Raw genomic sequence first — 23,366 nt, 5'->3', positions numbered from 1 at the left:
CCCCTGCACCCCGCCAAATTGAACATCCCCAAACAAGTTCAATGTTAACAATAGTCAGCAAGTCGGTCACTTTCAAGTCAAATGGTTGTGGCAGTTGTCAGTCTTGGAATAGTTGATGGCAAACCTCCAGCGTTGTCTTCATGTTAAATCGAACCTCTCGCATCTTCGTCTTTCCACTGATGTCATCGATAGTTAATTTAACCAGTGTTGATGTAAGAAATAGAGGTTGTCTCTGTTTCTGAACAAAAAGTGAGGTATCTGGTAGTGTGTAGGGGCTTTAGGAAGATTCAAGTAAGGACTTTGTAAGTTTAAACCTCAATTTTCATGAGGCTCCAGATTTGGTGGATCTGCTCTTCCAGCCATTTGCTAATATGAATGTCTCTTCCAGATAATGTCATCTCCATTCTGAACAGTATAAGAGACAGGTCCAGTCTGTGCAAGGATGATGGCAAGAACCCATTTCTTGAGTCAAAACTCCTTGTACTCGATGGAAAACTTTGTTTTGCCTTGCCATCCTGCCATTCCACTTGTGTTTGTTGTTGCTGTCTCGCAACCTCCTTAGATTTTGGAGGTTTCAGGAAATTGAATGCAAAAAACAGCTGCCTTTTCATCATGAGTAAGGCAAGAGCAATCTTGTTGTGGAATGTGTGGTATTCTGGTAGACCAGTAGGAGTTTGTGTTTGTGAACCTTGTTCCTTGGTTGTTTTCAAAGGCTGTTTTAGGGTTTGGACAAATCTTTCTACTAGTCCGTTAATAACCGGGTGATATAGCGTGGATTTAATATGTTGGAGGAAGTTCTTAATTCCTGTGAGACAAGTCTGTTATCACTTACCAGCTGTTCAAAAAATCCAAAGTGACTAAATACTTCTCCTAGCTTTTCAGTGGTCATCATATCAACCTCTGGCCATTAGTGCGAGCATCAAACTTTACTAAGAGCATGTATCCTTCAAAAGGTCCTGCAAAATCTGCGTGCTGATGTTGAAGAGCCTCTTCAGGCCGTTCTCATGCTTGCAGCATTGCAAAGGGCATCTGGTTTCTACCTTTGCACGAGGAGAACATCTTCTCGCTTTCTGCTCAACTTCCGCATCTAGTCCAGACCACCAGAAATAACTTCTTGCCAATTTATGTGTACAACTCTACAATGACCCTCATGTAGCTTCTCTAATACCTCAGTTATGGTGGAATGATCATTCAGCCTCCATAGAAGAGATCCTAACTGTATTTGATGTCTTGGAATAGCAGGGTTTCAGATTAGTTGTTAGTTCCGAAGTCTTGCCTCATAAAACCAGATCCATCACTTTTGAGAGTACATGATCAGAGTGTAATTTCTCAATTGCCTAGAAATGACAGGTGCGTTGTCTACTTGTTCAAAATAAAAGATATTCCCCTTTGTGCGCACTGTCACCGCCAGGCAGTTCATCAATCTTGAAAGTCCGTTCATGTTGCAATGTAAACTTGATTGGCCATTTATTATATAAGTACGTGCAGACAAAAGCAAAGCCCATCTTTGCATTCTACTTGCTGCAGGTGACAGGATTCCTGTGTGTGGTGCAAGATTGGTAGTGAATAGCTGATGGTCTGTCAACAATGTCAGCTCTCTCTACTTGCAGGCTTTCGTTTGCTTGTGTGCACATTGGCACATTAGTCACCATAGCACGTGTGAAAATTTTATTTTCACTTTTCCTCTGTTAATACCTTTTTTCCGGGTGGCTAGCAAGTACTTACCCTAATCCTTGTCACCGGTTTTTGTTGTGCCTCGGGAACTTATACCCAGGCAGATTTTGATTTTAAAAATGGATGGAGCTCTATTTGTGTGTAACTGCTTCTAGTTAATCATATTGCCATGTGTGTCTTATTTACAAGCAGAACAATGATGGGATTTAACACTAGTATATAAACCATAGAAATATTATGTATTTTGCAACCCTGCCACTCAAAACTATTTTGAATTAATGACATCTCTTCATTGACACCAGCTGGGGAATTGGCCTTTCCGTATTATTCCTATTGAAATACTTTTTAAAAAAATCTTGAATATCTCTTGAAATTTTATGTGAATAGAAATAATTTTTGGGATCCCAAATCTCTACTTTTAACAACTTTTTTCGTCCCTAGTGAAGCTACATGCTGCGTGTCATGTTGGGCTTTAATATCTATTCAATAATTGGGTAACAAAAACTGCACAATACTCAGAACAGTGGTGTAACTCCATCTTTAAAAGATGCCAAACAAAGTTCTTATGATTATAGATGTAAAATGTTGCAGGTGTGATCTATTCTAGTATTTGTTCTGTTGTGATGAAATTGTCATTTAGAACTCCGAAGGCTCAGCACAGCAAAAGACGGAGATGATAAACTCTTTGGAACAAAAGACTAATCAGATGATTGATGCCACAAAACAAATGGAGGAAAGGTACAGTAATTAAGATAAATTCCATTCACCTACTACATTGTGTATTCAGAGCTAAAATTATTATTATTCTCCATGTTAAATTTGTCTTTGCATAATTATAATATTTGCACTTTCTTTTGCAAGGAGATGAGTTAGTTAAGACATATTGGTAGATTGGGTAATAAGTTGCCTGACTTCCAGTCAGGGATAGCATCTTGTGGAATGTTGTCTGGAAATGAAATCCTGTCAACAGTCAAAGAAATATCATATATTTGGAAGAAAATGATACAAAGTGGAAAGTATGTTTTGAGGCACACTTATCTAAACTGCATTAAAACATGGTAAAATATAGTTGCCTTTTTTTTTACACAATCAGCTGTGGGGACAAATCTGAGAACTTTCTGTTCTTTATGGTTCAGGACCAGATTGGGTGGTGCGCTATTTTAACTTTAACAGCCTTGTTGAAAATCAAAAATGACATTTCAACGGAATAACTGTCTAGTAGACATGATGCAAGATAAAGAACTTCAGACTGTATGTTAATAAACCATTGACTATGGATTGATTTTCTTTTGTCAACTCCCCTTCTGCCTCACTCTCCATATTGAATTCCTCATCCTGGATGTATTGCTGTACATTATGCAATTGAATAGTTCCACAAAAGAACTACGGAACATGATGACTGTTGAGAGCACTAATGTTAGCCAAGCTAAAGCAGTATTGTTGGATGCTAGTTGATGTCAGAGAAACAGTGAAAGAGCTTTTCAATGTGTAAATGGTAAGGGTTCAGGTAATTAGTATGAAATCTGAGTGCTGCATTGTTAAATCGTTATTGCTATAATTCCTAGTTTTTGTCTGTACAACTCAATCTTTTTGATCTCTCTCAATTTTAATTCTTCATTCTTGTCACTGCTTTTTGTATAATCTTAGATTGCAACAGTCTGAACAAACTAGACATCTACTGGAGGAGAAAAATCGCAAGATTGAACAGGAATTTGTCAGCAAGATTGAGAATCTCCAGCATCAGCTCAGTGAACTGGACAAACAACGGTAAGAAATCAGAACAGCAGTATATCTTCTCAAAAAGATGTTGCACTAGTAACCAAATCATTTCCCTCAATATTGGCAACTAAGTTATTGGCCAGAGACTTATGCTGGGACACGTCAGAGGCACCCATTGAATTGAGACAGTTAATTGTAGAATAGAATCAACAAATTGATGAGTTAAGATGATTGACACACAAAATGGGAGAGACGGCAAACAGTTCATCAAGACTTTTTGAATGAAATCATTAATTCTTACTTTAATGCTATGCTTTTGAGATGGACCCCGAGAGTCATGAATGCGACTCTGATGGGACTCCATGTACACCGTGCCGGATCCTGTTGAACACTTTAGCAGTATTTAAGCTCATCACATTGGGGGCGGCGTCCAAGATGACCAATGCTAGAAGATCACTTGTTATGCAGCCATGCTGAAAACCATCCTCAATCATAGAGTAATTGGTATTGAGATTAAGTGACCAGCAGTGGTTCCTTTTACAGGTCCTGACCATACCAGACACAGTAATGTGGGTCCAGGATTTCTTTTTCTCTTGAATACTTTCTCCACGGCAAACTCCTCCCCGCAATTTTGATCAGGGAGCTGTTTTTTTTTTGAAGTTCAGGATATGCAGCTAGTGCAACTCAGTCCATAATTTATTTACTTGGAATTTTTGCAGGTGTATACAAAAATACTATGATTGAAAGATTTTTGTATAGATCTAAATCTCAATGTGATTGTTCTAGTCCCTTTAGTTCTGGCTAACCTGGTGACTTTATTTGAAATGATTTACGTTCTGCATGATTGTGTTCAACATGGAGAAGCATTTAAATTTTGTGTTTTATAGTATGAAAATTCTGTTGATGCAAGTTTTTAGCTGGGTGAGTTTAACCCCTTAACTTTTTAGTTTCGCTCAAAGGATCTTTTTCTGTTATCGTGCTTTAAGTTATAAATGAAAATTGAGTACTGAATAGGGGTTGTTAGCAGCACTGGTGAGAAACTCAGCTGACCTCCCAAAGAGAAATTATTAATATTCATTACATTAGGAATTTGCCGTGCTGTGAGAAGTTATTCAAGAGGTGATAAGGCACATTTAGCTTCGATACATCACCCCTTGGGGAAACATTGCATTGCAGAGGCAGTTTCTCAAAATTAATACCTCTGCTGTGAAAAGTATTTTGAAATATGGATCCAACAACCCATAAGCTGTTTCAACTGAATTTCTATGCCATCGAATGAAGCGTGCACATTTTTTGGATTTTTTATAGGATTTGGAAATGAGCTACATTTAAGTACTTTGTTCTCAAATTGAAGTAATTTAGCGATTTTTTTTTAGAATCGTGCCCGCAAGCATATACTGCTGTTATGGGGTGGGGCGGGGCAGAGTTACTTGTTCTTGATCTTGGCTCATAATGCCTGAGGGCAATTGGAAATTGGTCTCAGTTTGGGTTTCTTGCAAAAATCCACCCTTTTTGTTTAGATATGCCTTGGTAAGAGGCAGAAAGGAGGCACCTGTTTTATGAACACCTTGGGCTTTCCGACAGCCATAGGGAAGAAGTTGATTAGATCGTCACTTCGCCTATCCTCTTAGCCCTCATAAGTTGTTCTTTCCAAAATAAAACTTTTTTAATGATTTCCAATAATCCTCCCCCCCCCCCCCCCCCCACCTCCTTTTTTGAAATTTGCTAACTGAAAGTTTGGAGAAATGCTTACAAAGTAATGTCTCAAAGACACAGAATTCAGTTCAGATCACAAGGGATAGCAGCCAGGGATTAGTGATATGCCTCAGGTGTCGATGCTGGGACCACAACTTTTCACAATATACATTAATGATTTGGAAGAAGGAATTGAAGGCACTGTTGCTAAATTTGCAGATGATACAAAGATATGTAGAGGGACAGGTAGCATTGAGGAAGCAGGGGAGCTGCAGAAGGATTTGGACAGGCTAGGAGAGTGGGTAAAGAAGTGGCAGATGAAATACAATGTGGAAAAGAGTGAGGTTATGCACTTTGGAAGGAGGAATGAAGGCATAGATTATTTTCTCAATGGGAAAATGCTTAGGAAATCAGAAACACAAAGGGACTTGGGAGTCATTGTTCAAGATTCTTTTAAGGTTAACGTGCAGTTTCATTCAGCAGCTAGGAAGTCAAATGCAATGTTCGCATTCATGTTGAGAGGGCTAGAATATAAGATGTACTTTTGAGGTTGCATTAAGCTCTGGTCAGACCCCATTTGGACGTTTGTGAGCAGTTTTGGGCCCTGTATCTAAGGAAGGATGTACTGGCGTTGGAAAGGGTCCAGAGGAAGTTCATAAGAACAATCCCTGAAGTGAAGAGCTTGTTGTATGAGGAACTTGAGGACTCTGGGTCTATACTCATTGGAGTTTAGAAGGATGAGGGGGGGGGGATCTTGTTGAAACTTACAGGATGCTGCAAGACTTGGGTAGAGTGGACATGGAGAAGATGTTTCCACTAGTTGGAAAAACTAGGACCAGAGAGAACAACCTCAGACTAGAGGGATGATCGTTTAAAACAGAAACGAGTAGGAATTTCTTCACCCAGAATCTGTGGAACTCTTTGCCATAGAAGGCTGTGGCTGCCAGGTCATTGAGTGTCTTTAAGACAGAGATGGATAGGTTCTTGATTGATAAGGGGATCAGGGGTCATGGGGAAAAGGCAGGAGAACGGGATGAGAAAAGTCTCAGCGGAGCAGACTCATTGGGTTGAGTGGCCTAATTCTGCTGCTATGTCTTATGGTCTAAGGGGATTTTCACAGTAACTTTAAACTTTTAAGAAGTCCGATGGTAAACATTGAGATATGTTATCCAATAATTTATGGACAATACAAGCACACTACTGGTGGAGGAGACTGGAAGCTGTTAGAACTGCATACTTCTTAAAAAAAAATCAAGCTTTTTACTGCTATCATTGTCCGTAAGTTAGTCCTGTTCTGCATTGTTACTGGCCAGCTAACTTATAATGCATCTAATCAGTTAATTCTGAATCTTGGCCTAGCTCCAGTGTAGTTTGTTGATGATGCCATCTTCTGTGATGGTTATGGGAGATGTTAATGGTGAGAGAGCAGCACTGCCAGGGAGTTCCTTGAGGAAGGTGGAGAAACCTGATGCTTAACTTCTAGATTGTAAGAAGTGACAGATCTGCTTACAAATGTGTAACAAGGTCCTGCAAGACAGAATGGCCAGTTAAAATTACTGTAAATGTTTCCTGTTGCATGATGTAAACAAGTTTGGAAACAGTCTATAATTGTACCACTGGAGGTTTATACAATTCAAATGGACGTATGATTGTTCTTGTTTCAGAAGAATTGGCTAAGAATGTTTTCTTCCAACATCTATCCAAAACTTTATATCCTCAGCATTCAATTGAATTGTCTTCCAAAGAAATGTTAAGTAGAATTTGATATTAACCATCTCCACAAATTTTTTGTTGTTCACTGGTAACAAGAACACACTACACTGTCTTCAATCGCAGTGCTCCTCAAGTGTTGGGCTGGAATTCTATGGCCATTTATTCCGGTGGGATTCTCTGGTCCCTCTGGCAGCACAACCCCACTCGGGTTTCCCACCAACATGGGGTGACGTCACTGGGAATTTCCATTGACACCAGCAGGACCAGAGAATTCCGCTATTAGCAAACAACACATCATTCCTTGCCGGTGGGAAACGTGGTTGGGGAGCAGTTCTTTGACAGAACATGACAGACCATGCACCGATATACGTGAACTGTCAGGTACCAAATATCTTTTATAGGCCATGACAGGAAAGCATCACAAATGTCAAAATGTACCAAATACAAGTGATGGGAGATTGATGTTCACTTTCAGAAGGCATGACTAAGTTACATTGCTCCTTTATAATGAACCCAGTGCATTGGAAACCAATCTCGCCATTGGTTTCCAATGACCTTATGGTTCCTTAATGCATACAACTTTTAATTTATTTGTCTATTTAAAATCAGATGGAATAATTTGATCTTTAGCTGGCGATAATAATACTTCAGCTATGAGCTACTAATGTGCATGAATTTACTTAAAGGGCAAGTTAAATTCTAAAAAAAGTAAAACTGTGCAAGTATCTACCTACCCTTTGTTACGTCATCTACATTGTTTAATCATGCTTTTAAAGTTTTACACTTCAAATAAACTTCACTTTACATGATCCATGCCAGAGTCTCAAGTCCTTCCGAATCAGCATTCAGACGAATAAATAAAAACCCTTTCCTATGGAGTAAACACTGACAGTGAGCTTAGAACATTACAGTGCAGTACAGGCCCTTCAGCCCTCAATGTTGCGTCGACCAGTGGAACCGACCTAATGACCCTCTAAACTAAACCATTCCAATATTATCCATAAGACTATCCAGTGACCATTTGAATGCCCTTAAAGTTGGCTGCATGTAGGGCATTCCACGCCCCTACTCTCCTCTGAGTAAAGAACCTACCTCTGACACCTGTCCTATATTTATCACCCCTCAATTTAAAGCTCCCCTCATGCTAGCCATCACCAACCGAGGAAAAAGGCTCTCACTATCTAATCCTCTGATCATCTTGTATGCTTCAATTAAGTCACCTCTTAACCATCTCTCTAACGAAAACAACCTCAAGTCCTTCAGCCTTTCCTCATAAGACCTTCCCACCATACCAGGCAACATCCTGGTAAATCTCCTCTGCACCCTTTCCAATGCTTCCACGTGTTTCTTATAATGCGGCGACCAGAACTGTATGCAGTACTCCAAGTGTGGCCGCACCAGAGTTTTGTACAGCTGCAACATGATCTCATGGCTCCAAAACTCAATCCCTCTACCAATAAAAGCTAACACACCGTATGCCTTCTTAACAACCCTATCACCCTGGGTTCAGTGGTCCTTCAGCTCAGCATTTTTCCAATGCTTGGAATTCCATATTTTTGCTGGAAGAAAAGGATGTTTGCAGATCTCCACAGAAGAACTGCTGTAAAGGTTTTTTTGAAAAGGAAAACTTATTTATACTTTCTATAACCTTGTAAGCTAGTGGATAGGGTACAAATCAATCAAATGCTTCAAATTTTGAACTGCAGCAGTTGGAGAGGGGAAAATAAAGCCATGTTTAAAGGATTTTTATCTGTACCTAACTTGCAATTTTTCATTAAGAATCAGTGAGATCATTTATAACTGTAGTTAAGAAATTTGATCTTAACGCAATCACAAACTTACCATTCATCTATCTTAACAGATTTGGTCCTTGATAATGTAATTATAAATTTTACATTTCGCCTGCTTAGAATTTCCAGAATAGAAGCCGGTCTTTCAGCCCAGCTAGCCACTGTGATGTCTTATGCGCCAAAAAAAAAGCTTCCACTCTTCTTCAGTGCATTGCAGTTGATCATTACCTTGTCTTGACTAAATAGCAATCAGGAGTGAGATTGTTCCTTTGCCTCCAGTGCTGCTCCCCTGCCCCTCAAAAAAAAAAGAACATTGCCCGTTAGACATTCCGATCTACCAAACCTTGAAGATCTAACCAAAGTGTTAAGCTTTCTGAACCATTTGGACAGATGTATTAAATACTTACAAAACGTAATTATTAATGTAACATAATTATTCTAAGTTTAATCATTCATTCACTTATGAGCACAGCGTCTCAAAAGATGTTTTGGCTTTGGCACAGGGGTGCAGCAGAGTGACCAGAGTAATGCTTGGGCTAAAAGCATTATATCAGAGAAAAGGTTGCATGGACATCTATTATCTTGACTATAGAAGACCTAAGTGATATTCAAAATAAAGGTTTTGATGGCATAGATGGAGATGAACTATTTCCTGCAGTGGGGAAGTTCAGAACAAAGTGGTGCAACTTTACAAATTTGAAGCTGGGTCATTTAAGAGGGGAGTCAGTAAGCGTGCCTTCACATTAGAATAATGGAAATGTGGAGCCCTTTCCCCTAACTTGGACCCCTCAAAAAGCAGATGAGGCAAGCTTAATGGAAAATTTCAAAACTAGAATTGGATTTTACATTTTCTATCCTTTGCATTCTTTCTTTCCCCCACATCCTCACTCAACAATTTAAAAGGTTTTACTTTCTTTCATATCGATTTCCATCCTTTATTGACTGGATGGATGTTCGTTCAGAGTTATAGATAAACTTTCAAAGGGTGCTGGAGAAGGCAATTTTGTCCATCCAGTCTGTGCTGACTCTTTGAAAGAGCATTGTTACTTAATTTTACACTTTTTTTTTGTTCAAAATCCTATAAAGTTCCTTGAGTACTTGTCCAACTCCCTGTTTTAAAATTCTTTATGGCATCATCTTGCATCACTTTTTTCAGCCAGAATGTTCCAGGCCCTGAATATTTCCCTTCCAGATCATGTGCCAACAATTATAAATCTATAGCATCTGGTTATTGACCCACCTGCTAGAGGCAATTGTCTCCTCTATTTACCTCAGCAAAACCTTGCAACTTAAATTCTGTTAGGTCACCTCTCTGGAACCTTCTGTGTTCTAAAGTGAACAGTTCTAACTTTTCCATATTTATTTCAACTGAATCCCTGATTTCTGATGACGTCTGATCAATCTTTTCTGTACGTATTCTAAAGCCTTTACGTCTTTCCTGAAATGTGAATTATCCAGCGATTTACTGTGATTTCTTTATTTTTATATTCTAAGCCTTCTGCTTACAACCCCATGTAACCGGCATGCTTTTCTTACCACCTTATCAACCTACCCTGCTACTTTTAAGATTTGCGCACATGAACACTAAGGTATTGAATTCCACCTGCCACACTTCGGCCCATTTTCATGATCCTGAAGTCTACAACTATCACCTGAGCATTGAGTATTAAACCGATTTTGGCTTGGGTTCAAATTTTCCTGCATCTACCCTAACTTCCCAAATCAACATCATCTCCAGAATGTTTCGGATGAGTAGATATGAGATGCAAGAAGAGAGTTGGATCTTAGACCAGGGCATTTACCTGCTTGGCCTTATATAAGGTGGATTATATTGTTTGATTTTTAAATGCTTTAAAGGATGTGCCTTGTGCTAATAGCAATGTGAATGCCAATTTTGCTATTGATGACATGTTATAAAATGTTTCTTGCCTCTATTCCATAGCCAATATGATACCATGATTAATCAGTTGAGCAGCTAGGTCAGGTTGTTGTTGATCTAACTTTAAAATTGACACTGAATAAAATATTTCAATTAATTGTCGTAATTTTTTTTAAAAATTATAGCTCTATCTTGGATTCAGAACTTAAGGCTGAGAAGGAACAAAGGCAAAGTCTTCAGCAACAGTTGCAACAAGAGAGAGATGTAACATCTCAGTTAAAAGCTCAGTTGCAGCAGAAGTCAGGGTTAGAGAAGGTAAATGTGTTTTTTTTTCCTCTGCAGATAAATATCTTGTTTTTTCAAACTGGCATTGAACAAGTCAGTATTCTGGGAAATTCGAGCTTTTGGAACCATAGACGTTTGGCTCCATAATTCCAGCTTGCATGTTTGCTGTTCTAGTTGAGGATAATCTCAATGGTTCTTTCAAGATAAATTTATAAATTTCACTGGTGAAGGCCCAGAACAGGTTTCTGCTCCTGGTTTGATTGTGTCAACATCACTGACTGACTCCCATATTCCTCCCATAATAAGGAAAGTGGTTTGCACTAGCTGAGCCAGACATAACTCATTGATATGCTAGTCATGATAATGAAGAACTTATAAATGGAGATAATCTAAAGATGGGTCTTGAAGATTTCAAATGATGGGGCTGTGAGTATTTTCTTTGGCAGTTTGTTCCATTATGGCACTGTTCCTGAAGAGAAAGATTGTTGATATTCTGTCTTGGAAGCAAATGGTCTTTCTGGTTTGTATGGATGGGTACCTTATTATGCCATTGCTGGAGGATACTAGGTACTTATTTCTGTCAATTCCCACCAGTTCATTCCATGTTTTGGCGAACCTGATCAGTTTACTTTTCTCTCTCCTTTGCTGTAGTTATTCCCATTCCACATCTTTAATCAAGGATGTGACACTGGTGTATTTCCCATGCTGATTCATGTAGAATTTTGTAGCTCGCCTTTGGATTGCTTCAATTTGATTTATATCTCTTGCCAAATAAGAATCCAAGAAACCACTTGCATATTCCCGGTTGGACAAACAAGTAAGCTGTCATTCTGATATTTTTGTTGAAATACTGAAGGTTCAAAATCCAAGAACCCTATTTGCTTTGAATGTTAGCTGTTGAATGTGGAAACCCCATTGATAGTTTATTCAGATGAACCCCAGGTTTTATGTATCTATGTGATATGATTACAGAACTTAAAGCTATCTGTTGATGGATCCTTTTTGTTGGTCAGTGATTTGACAAATCAATTTTTGGTATTGATTTCCATCTCCCGTATGTCCTACCAATTTTGTAATTCCAAAAGATCATCTTGGAATTGATATGATCTTGAGTGCTCCCTGATGCCTAGATCATGCAATCACCTGTGAATGGTTGGAGTCTGGCTTTGAAGTTTTTGGAAAGGTTGCCTTTGTATCTTCTGAAGAGTAAGGGTCCCAAGACCAATCTCCTGGAGGTACCCTGGAAAGGACATCTCTTGGAGAGGATGACCCGATCACTAACAAAGATTTGAGATCACAGTGGTGGTATGTGTGTTTCTTTATGTGTCACTTGTAAATATTTTGCATGACATTGGTTTCACTTTATTCATGTATGCATTATATTTATTTGGTCAGAGGCCTCAGTGTACTGGCATGCCTCATTCTTGGCATGCGTTAATGGTCATAGGAGAGTTGGGGGAATATATTATGTTCTCCTGTTCACTCTTTATTGCATGCCCACATTAGCATCTAGAGTTGCAGTCAGTGGGACGTGACTAAACTTGCAGGCTCAGCTGGCCTTCCCTTTTATGTATTGGAAAGGACATTGCCCAAGATAACTCATAACATGGGGAGTAGAAGTGGCTTAGGTGATCTCAAAGCCCTACAGGGATTTTCCAGCCATCACCCTGAGGGTATACACAGATTTGGACTGTATTGATAATGCCATTTTAGGCTCCTCTATCTTCTTATTTGGACTAACTATTCCCACCACAGCCTGGACACCAAACCCTTCCCTCTTCCACTGACTCATACTTGCTAATTCCGAGTCTTCATGCAGGTTGTCATTCTCCTGCTTCCCTCACTTGTGTCATAGACTTAGTCAAGGAAAACCATGTACACAACTGCCCAAAGCTAACTGGTACATGCTGCCTTTAAACATGAATTGGGTGCAATGCTGCACTGCTGACTTTATCTTGAAGGTAGGATTTAATTTTAAATGACGTTACACTGAGTATTCATGACATTCAAATGTATTACAAGTATGAACCCACCACAGATGGCATGAAGCTCAACATGTTGCAGTAAACCACTGATTCGATCTCTGCATCTCAACCTACCATCAGGGAATTGAAGTTTACACCCCACCTGTTAATTATTGTATTCTGGTGGGCTCTGCTGTCTTCTATTGGTTAGGAAGTGCTGTATCTAATTTAATAATTTGATAATAGTGAAGTTTGAACAAGAAATCCAGTATTGCCATAATACTAAGTAATTTAATCTCTTTTGAGATTTGAAACTAGGTAGTTGACAATTTGTAAAAGCTGTGTTTTGATAGATGGCTACCCCATCTGTCACTACAGACTGTAGTTAAATGGTTCAGGAAAATCCAAGGAAAAAATAGCTGGATGAAGTGAATTTTTTTCCCCTCAGTGCTCAGCCGCAATGTTTTGGTCAACTTAAATATTAACTATTGTTTGGTCTACACAACAAAAATTTAATGACTGTGTGCCATTTTATATGTAAACTCTATGGATGAGGACAAGTGAAATTTTAGCTCTACAGGCAGAAGATGTATTTAATATCAGACAGATACAAAACTCTTTTTGAGAATTTCTCTGCATTAATTTGGAAATTCTTGCATGCGTTGTTTGATGTCTGCAAGTGTCACATTGGGTGGCCAAAAATAAAATTGGTGCATTCTGATCACATATTTATCCAGTCTTCTTCACTGAATTATTTCTGGAATTTTCTTAGCCTCAGGAGACCACTGCCTCTGACCTTTGCACTTCTGATTTTTTTTTTGCTTGCTTTGCTCACAGTCTTTTCCTGAACACCTGCATATAGTCTTTTTTTCTTATTCCTTTGTTTGCTTTTTATTCTCTGTTTAAATATGTGTTTCATTCAGTATTTCAGTCCTTGTACTGCATGGATGGAATCAAGAACCCATGCCATTCATAGCTACTGCTGTTATTCTTACTTCCAAGCAGTTTATCCCTGGGAAGTTAGTTATAAGCCAATTAGCAATAATTGTTAGGTCAACAAGAAGTTTTTTTAGGCTTATACTAGAACAGAAGGAGCTGGCCAGTATAATTTCAAGGCAGCTGTACCATCTGTTCTAGAGCGTGGGATACCATTCAGGAAGTCTTCATAGTCTTAAGTAGGTTAACTATATGTTTAACTACAAGCACTATGTATATAGGCAGTAAAGTATTCAAGCCAGGAGTTGGCTGGTGTTAGATAAGCATATGAATATGCAAACAATTGAGGGATATGGACCAAGGGCAGTCAGAAGCGATTAGTTTAATTTGGTGTCTTTGGGTCAAAGGGCCTGTTCCTGCGCTGTACTGTTCATTCTAAGCTTTCATGATACCATTACAGGATCTCCTGGCCATCTTGTTAGCAGTAATGGTAGATGTGATAATACTTCTCATGCATTTGTTCCTAATAAATCTATTGAAGTTTACTTGTGGTCACTGGCAGGATATTCTGTTTTGTTGGAAGGCTTTTTGTGGCTCTGGAAAATGTCTGCCATTGTTTAATTGTTACCTTTGACATATACATGAGGCATTGGCAGTATCCCTGTGAGGCATCTTTGCTAGCTCCTTCTCATCCAGTAATGAAACTGGTAGCTTATGGTCTGTTTCAATTGTGACCTTGAGACTGATGACATTATCTGAAAACTTATCATACCCACTATGACTGCTAGGGCTTCCCTTTCAGTGATAGTGTATCTCATCTCCATGTCTGAGAGCTCTTTGGAAGTGTAGAACACTGGTTGATGACTTGCATCCAGTTGTTCCTGAAATAAGACCACTCGAAAGCCTGTGTACCAAGCATCAGCTGCTATGGTGGTGAGCAGGGATGGAGCACAGTGAGCTACAATGTCGGTGAAGAGCAGCGTCACCTTAATGTGAGTGAATGCTTGGTCTCGATACAAGTCCCAGCACCATGTTTGGTCTTTAGCAGATGCCTCAGATTTAGGCCAAATTTCGTAAAATTTTTGCTAGTGGGTTCACCATTCCCAAAAATCACTGAAGGCCTGGAACCAAGGATGGAGTTCGGAAGTTGCTAATAGCTTTAGTTTCCTGTTGGTCTGCTGTGTGGCATTTATTGCTGATGCGGATCAGAACTGAATTCAGTGCAAGCCCTGCTTCCTGCAAGCACTTCTGAAACTGCTGTGTTTCCCTTGCCATTTCCACCATTGGACCATGAACCAGTGTGTCATCTGTGTAGGCCCTGCAAAATGATTGACATCATCCATTGAAATATTTCTGGTGGCTAAATGATTCCAAATGGCAGGTAGGTAAAGCAGATTCCGACAAAGTGGGTAATGTGTGGTTGGTAGTCTGGACTTTTTGTCAAGAGGAAGCTGTGAAAAGTTGTTGTTGATATCCAACTTCAGAGTTTAGTCAGGATTTCATCCACTGAAGTCATGGGATGTACTTCTCTGGCTATGGCTTCATTGAACTATGTTAAGTTGGCAAAAGCACAGAGGGACCTGTTTAATTTTTGGGACTGGCTCAGCATCCTCCCTCTGTGTGATCTTGTTTGCATTTTCCAATCACCCAGTCCTGTGAAGAGCTTTGGGAATTCACTTTTATACTGAAGCCAGGCCCTTGTTGGTTGACCTCATCGATCTTTTGTAGAAGGTTAGGTTTGACACAGATTTTGTGGTTTAGTATCCTTTATCTTGGTGTGACTTGTAGGATCCCTTTCGCAAGGAGCTTTTTGCCTCCTGCTATACGTAGGTGTATCATGGGTGGCACCAGCTATTGGGTTACCAGCCATGATTCTCTGTCTGACAGGACTGTAACACTGATTTAAAGTTTGTGAGATGGCCGTTAACCAAAATGTCTGCAATCCAAAATGATAATCCTGGATCTTTGACCTCGTCCTTGAAACATGGTTGTCTTCTCCTGGTGTGCATCTCTACCTTCCGAATCATTTTGGGTCTTGTGTTTAGCTGTTTTGGCCTTGTGCAGTTCGCTGAAGTGTCCAGTCCTGTTAGCTTGGAAGCGTTGGGCTAAATATGCAGAGTATAGGTCTTGTCTGTGGGGGGAGCTTTGCTCTACAGCACTGGCATAGTAGCTCTACTGGTCAGTCAGGGTATTGTTTCCCTTGGCCTGGGGTGACCGGCTTCTGTGCTAGTTAATAGCTGGACCATGGGATTTCCTTTGTACCACAGTTTATTTTCTCTTAAGATGGCTTGTGCCAATACTAGGCTGATGTAAGGGAATACATGACCCACTGAGTCACTGTGTACTCAGTCCTATGTTAACTGTGTGTCAGGACTCCTACACCGACCATACTGTCACTGAACATTGTTCAAGCTATATGAAACTAAATTACATTTTTTTTTAGCATTTTAGTCCTCAAATCTGGCCTTGGAGTCTCTATGTATTGTGATAAATAGTATAACCACTATGGTTGGTATGTGTGGTAGGAATACAGGTCAGAAGCTGGGGGAGCTCTCTACTTCGGAGAGAGCTTAATGGATTGTTGCTGAAAGATGAAATTTTCCTCTGGGGATTTTGATTAGGTTGATAGGATCATGTGATGATGTGGTTAATGGGAGGAGCAGAGTAAACAGCTTTCAGTTCTGTGGTTTGTTTTAAGACAGAGGTTTGCAAGCGGCTTTAAAAACTCAATCTCTCTGAAAGCTTCAAGACTGATTTACACCTTTTATATAGCAAGTATATTTATGGTATATAAGTGGACTTTTAAATACAGTTAGCAATTGTAGGAGAAAGTTGCTTATTTGGAATTGAAACAATGATAAATAGACATTGAAAGTGTTTCCTTTTGTTTTTAACCATTGTTTAGCTGTTGAGAGTTAAGCTGCTTCATTTTATTAAGAGTTAAACTTTGTTTTTACAATGGTCGAACCCTAATTTGTCAGCAGAATTACTCCTGGACTGAAGTACCCTATCCTCTCATTTATGCCAAAATAGAAAAATTGTTGAATTATTGGGATTCTGGTCCGACACCCGACACACACACACACACACACACACACACACACACACACACACACACACACACACACACACAATTTGGAAATTTATTATTGGCACATTACTCGTAACTGTTCCCACAGCTTTGTTAGGGAAGGAAAAAATATGCAAATAGTTGGGTGATACAGAACTTGAGTATTGCTGAGAAGAGAGACATTCTGTCAAAGCTTTTTGGCTTGCACTTGTCAGGACAGATGCAAGAATGCCAAATTTCAGTGGCAACGCCAATTTATATCGCATGAGAAAAGGGTGCTGATTGGTTGCGTAGTAAACTCTGGTTGAGTTGTTGACATGGAAAATGCACCAGGGACCATTGTTTATTTAAGACCTGATAGGTGCACGATGAAAAGCTTAGTATGCCTTTCTTTTCTGTACTCAAAAAAAAATTGTATACCAAACACATTTCTTCCAGAGCAAATTTAACTCAAATCTGAGCCAGTGTGGTGTGCAAACATCTTATCGAGGGCTTAAGATGATTTTCAGTACTCTAAGTAAGAGTAACCCAAGTTTCCTCTTTGCATAGGTATTAAAATGCAAAGAAACTAAAGGCTTCCTAAAGCACTGGGTTCATTATAAAAGGAGCAATGTAGCTTAGTTATGCCTTCTGAAAGTGATCATCAATCTCCCATCACTTGTATTTGGTACATTTTGACTTTTGTGATGCTTTCCTGTTATGGCGTGTAAAAGATATTTGGTACCTGACAGTTCATGTATATTGGTGCATGGTCTGTCATGTTCTGTCAAAGAACTGCTTCTTGATATTTTGAATGTAAAATATCTTGTGCTGAAGATGGTTTAGTAGAATCCACTGTGATGTGTATGGGCATTTTACAGCCACATATGATGTCATAGATTAACAGCTGAAAAATGCACAGAATAGAAGGTGCAAAACTGTTATTTTTGTCATGGGATGCAGACATCATTGGCTGGGCCAACATTTGTTGCCGATCCCTAAGAATCAACTACGTTGCTGCGGGCCTGGAGTCAAATGTAGACCAGACAAGGTAAGGATGGCAGATTTCCTTCCCTAAAGGACAGTGAACCAGATGGGTTTTTATGACAAGCAACAAGTTTCATGATCATCATTAGACTTTTAATTCCAGTTTTTTTATATTGAATTGATATTTCACCATCTGTAAATGGGATTTGAACCTGGGTTCCCAGGTATTACCCTGGGTTACTAGTCCAGTGACAGTACCACTATGCCACTGCCTCCCCAGTTGGCCCATATGAATGGAAAAAATGTGATAGATAAAATTTTTGGTAGGTTTCATGTTTTTTAACTGGACAAATTGACATATAATACAAAGAGAAGGAAATAGAATCAGTAGTGATGTGTACATTTTTTTTTGTTTGAATTCTAATTTGTGTTCCACGTACTAGAACAACATCACAAAGCTGCTACTGAGCCTCTTAATAACAGCAGAGTATTGTACCATTTGCAGTAATCATTCCTAAATGATTTACTTATTTGTGTTACAGGAAATGCAGAAGTTGAGGGATGAAAAAAAGCAACTACAAAAGATCTGCGAAGAACAAGAACAGGCACTACAAGAAATGGGACTCCATCTTAGTCAGTAAGTCACTGTTTTTGCATGTTTAGATGCTTGGTTTCAACTTCGGGCTCATTTTTGTCCCTCAAAGACGAAGGTGACACAGAATATTGAGAGTAATACTCATCTAAATGGATTCAGATGTAGGTTTGTGGCTAATTTGATAACTAAATTAACAAGTTTCAAAATTTAACAATTTCAAAATGTAGAGTTCCATATATCCACAAAAAAATAAAATATTTTTAAGGAAAGTTGATATTTTGGTATAGATCTGGATTTGTTAATGCTTTTCTATAAATAATTGAAGTAGCTGCGTCAAATCCTATTAAGCTAGCTAAATCAGCAAGAATGGTGATATTTAACTTTTTTTCCTCAGATCAAAATTGAAAATGGAGGACTTTAAAGAGGTCAATAAAGCATTAAAGGTATTTATTTGACAACACCTTGAAACCTTGCACAGTTCATTAGAGCTTGAAGCATCATGATGAATACTTGGCTTAGTATATGTTTTCCTTCGTGCTTTTTTTCATGTAGCCTTTGTATTTCAAGGCTGCTTTTGGGCCACAAACAATTTAACTTGTCTCATTTGTGGAGGTAACTTTTTAGTTGAAATGATCTTGTACTTTTTTATGTAACTTAATTTGAACAACAGAATTATAATACCAAATTAAATATAGGTAATGTAATGCTGAACAAATTGATGATGTCTTAATTTCTTGCTGAGCTCTGGTGTAAAACTGCTTTTATTGATAGGGAAATGCTTGGCTGAAGGATGATGAAGCAACGTCCTGCAAACAGTGTGAGAAAGAATTTTCAATCTCGAGAAGAAAGGTATTGCTCAAATAGTTAATGACTTTTTCACTCAATTTAACTAATCATTATTGTTCTCCAGGATCAAAGTGGCTTCAAAATGTAACATTGCCAATTTTAAGAACTGCATTTCTTCAGAGTTTATTTCACATGCTTTAGCTTTAAATCCTTATTGTTGTCCTTCACTCCTTTGTACATTTTTTATTTGTTTACAGGATGGGCATCGCTGGCTAAGCCAGTATTCATTGTCCATCTCTAATTGATGCCGAGAAGGTGATGCTGAGCTAACTTCTTGAACCACTGCATTAAGAATATTATTCCTTATTCCTCTGTCCTCTTCACTACACAATTGGCAGATCCATCTTGCCTTCCCTTTTTCTCTTTCATTGTGCCCTTCATCTTTGTTTTCTCTCTTAATCAGACCCAATTTTATTTATTCAGATTAGAAAACACTTGTCTTCCTAATACTGTTCCATGTAAATGCATTTTTTTTCTATTTAGCCTTTTTCAGTTGCTAAAATGACTCCTTCCACACCTGCAAATCTATTTGGTGGGGTGAGCAGGAAAAATAAAAAGCTTTTCTCCATCTCATTTTCCCAGGCTACACTAAACTTAGACTAAAAATGTGGTCCTGATCACATTCTGTTTTGCTGGATAGCTGGTGAAAAGTGTTTGTTCTGCTGTTCAGAGACAGGTCAGTGTTGTTCATGCCCGTCTTAAATTGGCCTACTTTGAGGGAGATACCAGTAAGAAGACTCGCTGTTTAATAATTAATCTAAAATCCTGGAAAATATCAAGACAATCAGTGACTGCTGTTTTAATTTTGAGCAATTCTATGCAGCAATGACATCTGGTAGTCAATACCTTGCTAGATGGAGAACGGAAGTTCAAAGAATTCTAGCTACAGCCTTGGTGTGTCTGTAATGTACTGCTTGCTGAGCAATTGGTAAGCAAGCAAATCCTGGATCTCTTCCAATTATTTTGAACATTGATCTCCAAAAGATGCCTGGGGCTATATCACAGGATGACTTTCACTGTTTCTATGATCCCATGTCTCCAGAAATTAAGTTATATATGTTAATTTGTAATACTTGTCAAATATAGATATTCCCATAGCCACTAAAACTAGAGGAAATTTTATTTTCATATAAAATATTTGCTCAAGTTAGATGGTTCCAGAATCATCATTGAAGAGCTCTCTGCTTTGAAAAGTCTGTTGAAAATTGGATACACTTACAGAACAACATTGTTAACTGAGCTGATGTGCTGATATCTCTGTCTGTGAATGGGAATATAGGGACAAGCCTGTTCCATTGTTCAGTACGATTGTGGTTAATCTGTGACCTATCTCCCATAATATTTGCCTTTGTGCCATACCTCTTTATGCCTTCACTTTTACCTTCTCACAGTGGCCTTTTTTTGGTCAGAGGAGGAGGGAGGGAGGGAAACTGTGCCTTCAGTTAATCAAAAATCTGTCAGTCTCAGATTTAAGTAACAATTGTTCTAGCATCCATGACATTTGCAGAAGAGTTCCAAACTTCTACCACTTTTTTGCACATAGATGTGTTTCCAAATTTCAAAGCTATGGCTGTATTTTTTTGATTCTGCTTCTAGTCCAAGACTCCTAGAAGGGCAGTTCTCCCCAAAAAAACTAAGTGCCTTTTTGATTTAAAGTGCTGAAAGATACCAATTTTAAAAAAAAACAAGACTCTTCCAATCACTGGATACAATCTACAAGCCTGAATGATGGGTGAGGACAAATCTGCCTGTAATACTAAAATATTCTTCCAGTACTTTTAAGTTCCTGGAATGCAATTACGGTAAGAAAAGTGTGGAGGTATCTCAGCATGAGCTGCTGAGAAGAAGAGGAAAGAGAAACTGTTTAAACATGTTGACATAAAATTACCTTACTCTAACCGTTTTTTTTATCCTGTGTTTCCCTACTGCCAGCATCATTGTAGAAACTGTGGTGACATCTTCTGCAACAACTGTTCTAGTAATGAGTTAGCACTACCATCTTATCCTAAACCTGTGCGGGTCTGTGATACTTGCCATACGCTACTACTACAGAGATGTTCTTCAAATGCTTCCTGAGGTGTTGAATTCAGCAGGATTAGTGCCAGCTGGTTTAGCTCTACTGTATCAGTAAAGCTGTTACAGAAATTAAGTTCTATATGCCAATATCTTTTCTGAAACTCAAAGCTGAATATTTTCATGTAACTGTCCAAATGAAAGGGCTTGCATTAAGTGATTGACCAAATTGACACAAGTCAAATACTAGAAATGTAATCAAAAGTTTTGATATTTTGCTCTATATGTAAGGTCATACAGTACCTTTATTACAAAAATATGTCAAGAATAGTAACACAGATTGCCATTAACCTTCATTTCCAAATACTAACTGCATTCCTGGCCTGTTTTCTCCTTTGTTTAATCTCTCCCTCCCAAAAATGTTTTAAATTGGTTCCGAGCCTGATTATATCAGTTCTCTTACATGACTAATACTAACCAATGTATCCTCTTCACTCAGTTATGGTCAATACCATTGAGAATGAATGGTGGCTGAAGATGGAAAAAATTATTTTTCAGGTTTGCAGTGCCATAATATTGTATTTGTACTTCAAAGCTATTTTTATGGCTCCATGTGCCTTTGTTGGATAACATTAAATTGCAATACCTGTATTGATGGTGTAGAATATAGACATACGAATTTAATTATGTAGCCCATTATACTGCTGGAAATAAAATGTTGTGCAACTGTCACTTGCACCTTGTGAACATCGAAATGTACAGTTGCACCACAGCTTTGCCAGAACAAGGCATAAGAGTGTTCTGTTCTGCCACAGGAGGGGAGAAATGTATGCATGTGAAAAACACAATTGTATGCTTTTAGTTGAGATTTTTCTTTATACTTGTTTTACTTGTGTTTTTCCCTGAATGTGTTAAATCTTTTCTCCATGTACTATTTTGTATATTTCTAATGTCTGATGCACTTCAATATAAAACAGATTCAACTCATTCTGCTGTGACTGTTATTTTCACTAATTTAAGCTTTGTTGCCACTTCACAAGATGTTCTATTAGGAATTACGCTTTTCAACTTTATAGGTTACTGCAAATTGTGTCTTGCGAATAAATTAACATTTATATCTTCAATCACCTAAGCAGAGAACATAAAATACTATTGCTTAGATACCTAAGATTCAAAATCACAAATGCAAGTTCAGCATGGTCCCTGCAGCTTGTAGTTTTCAAGGGGACAGTGAGGTATGGTATCTTCACTCATCAGCTAGCCTTAACCCCTCTGAAGTAATTCAGTTATTTAAAAAGAAAATCTACATTTTCCTTTTGAATTTGTTAAAAAACTGCAGTTCATGTGGAGATAAGTTCTATGTTTGGAGTAATTATGAAAGCAATTAGCAACCATCAAAAATGTGCTTGCACAAAGGGAATGTGTATGGGGTGGTGCTGTAGAAGCAGCACACCCTGAAGAGATTGAAGGCTGGTGAGGCAGGACTTTACAGAGTAAGAAGTCTGACAACACCAAGTTTAAGTCCAACCGATTTATTTGATAGTAAACTCACAAGCTTTTGAGGTTTGCCTCTTTTTCAGGCGAATGGAGTGTACTGGCCTCACAGCATATTACAGCACTGACAGTTTACAGATTACTGATTAGAATGCTCACATTGTTGGCCACTTTAAGACTTGAACAGCAGGTTAGGTATAAAGATTCGCATTCTAATCAGTAATCTGTAAACTGTCTGTGCTGTTATATGCTCTGTCTGAGGCCAGTACTCTCCACTCACCTGACAAAGAGGCAAACCTCGAGCTTGAGTTTACTATCAAATAAATTGGTTGGACTTAAACCTGGTGTTGTCAGACTTCTTACTGTGTTTACCCCAGTCCAACGCCGGCACCTCCACATCGAGGCAGGACTTTGACAGGCAAGTGACTAGTGTACACTAACATAAACATTCTTAAAGGATAAGCAAACATAACCAAATTAAAGCTGGTAACTGGCTCATGCTTGACATTTCAGTCATCCTGTTCATTTCCATGGATTCTCGGCCTCCCGTTCCATTGCAAATTCCAGTAATTCCACCCTGGCTGCCTATAAAATTATTTGAAAATTAACTGTGGGTTTTTCTTTTGCAATTTGGGGAAAATGCTGCCTAAATTGTGTTTTATGCAAAGCAGCTATTTCATCATTTACCATACAGACTCAAGCTTGCTTGACTTTCATTAACTCCATA

General features: G+C 38.6%; 1 protein-coding gene across 1 annotated transcript in view; it reads left to right on the top strand.

Annotated features, from left to right (window-relative positions):
- Positions 1-22,123, top strand: part of rufy1 (RUN and FYVE domain containing 1) — a 54,001-nt gene extending 31,878 nt beyond the window's left edge. Inside the window, exons 12-18 of the mRNA XM_080201541.1 lie at positions 2,315-2,412; positions 3,322-3,441; positions 10,656-10,785; positions 18,234-18,328; positions 18,681-18,729; positions 19,058-19,135; positions 21,065-22,123. Coding sequence (XP_080057667.1) covers positions 2,315-2,412; positions 3,322-3,441; positions 10,656-10,785; positions 18,234-18,328; positions 18,681-18,729; positions 19,058-19,135; positions 21,065-21,208 — 714 coding nt within the window. The 3' untranslated portion in view covers positions 21,209-22,123. The remainder of the gene's footprint in view (positions 1-2,314; positions 2,413-3,321; positions 3,442-10,655; positions 10,786-18,233; positions 18,329-18,680; positions 18,730-19,057; positions 19,136-21,064) is intronic.
- Positions 22,124-23,366: the final 1,243 nt, after the last annotated feature.

The sequence above is a fragment of the Carcharhinus amblyrhynchos genome, chromosome 13 (genome assembly GCF_965287045.1).
Source record: "Carcharhinus amblyrhynchos chromosome 13, sCarAmb.v2.hapA, whole genome shotgun sequence".
Classification (NCBI taxonomy): domain Eukaryota; kingdom Metazoa; phylum Chordata; class Chondrichthyes; order Carcharhiniformes; family Carcharhinidae; genus Carcharhinus; species Carcharhinus amblyrhynchos.
This window is presented reverse-complemented; position numbering and strand designations above follow the sequence as displayed.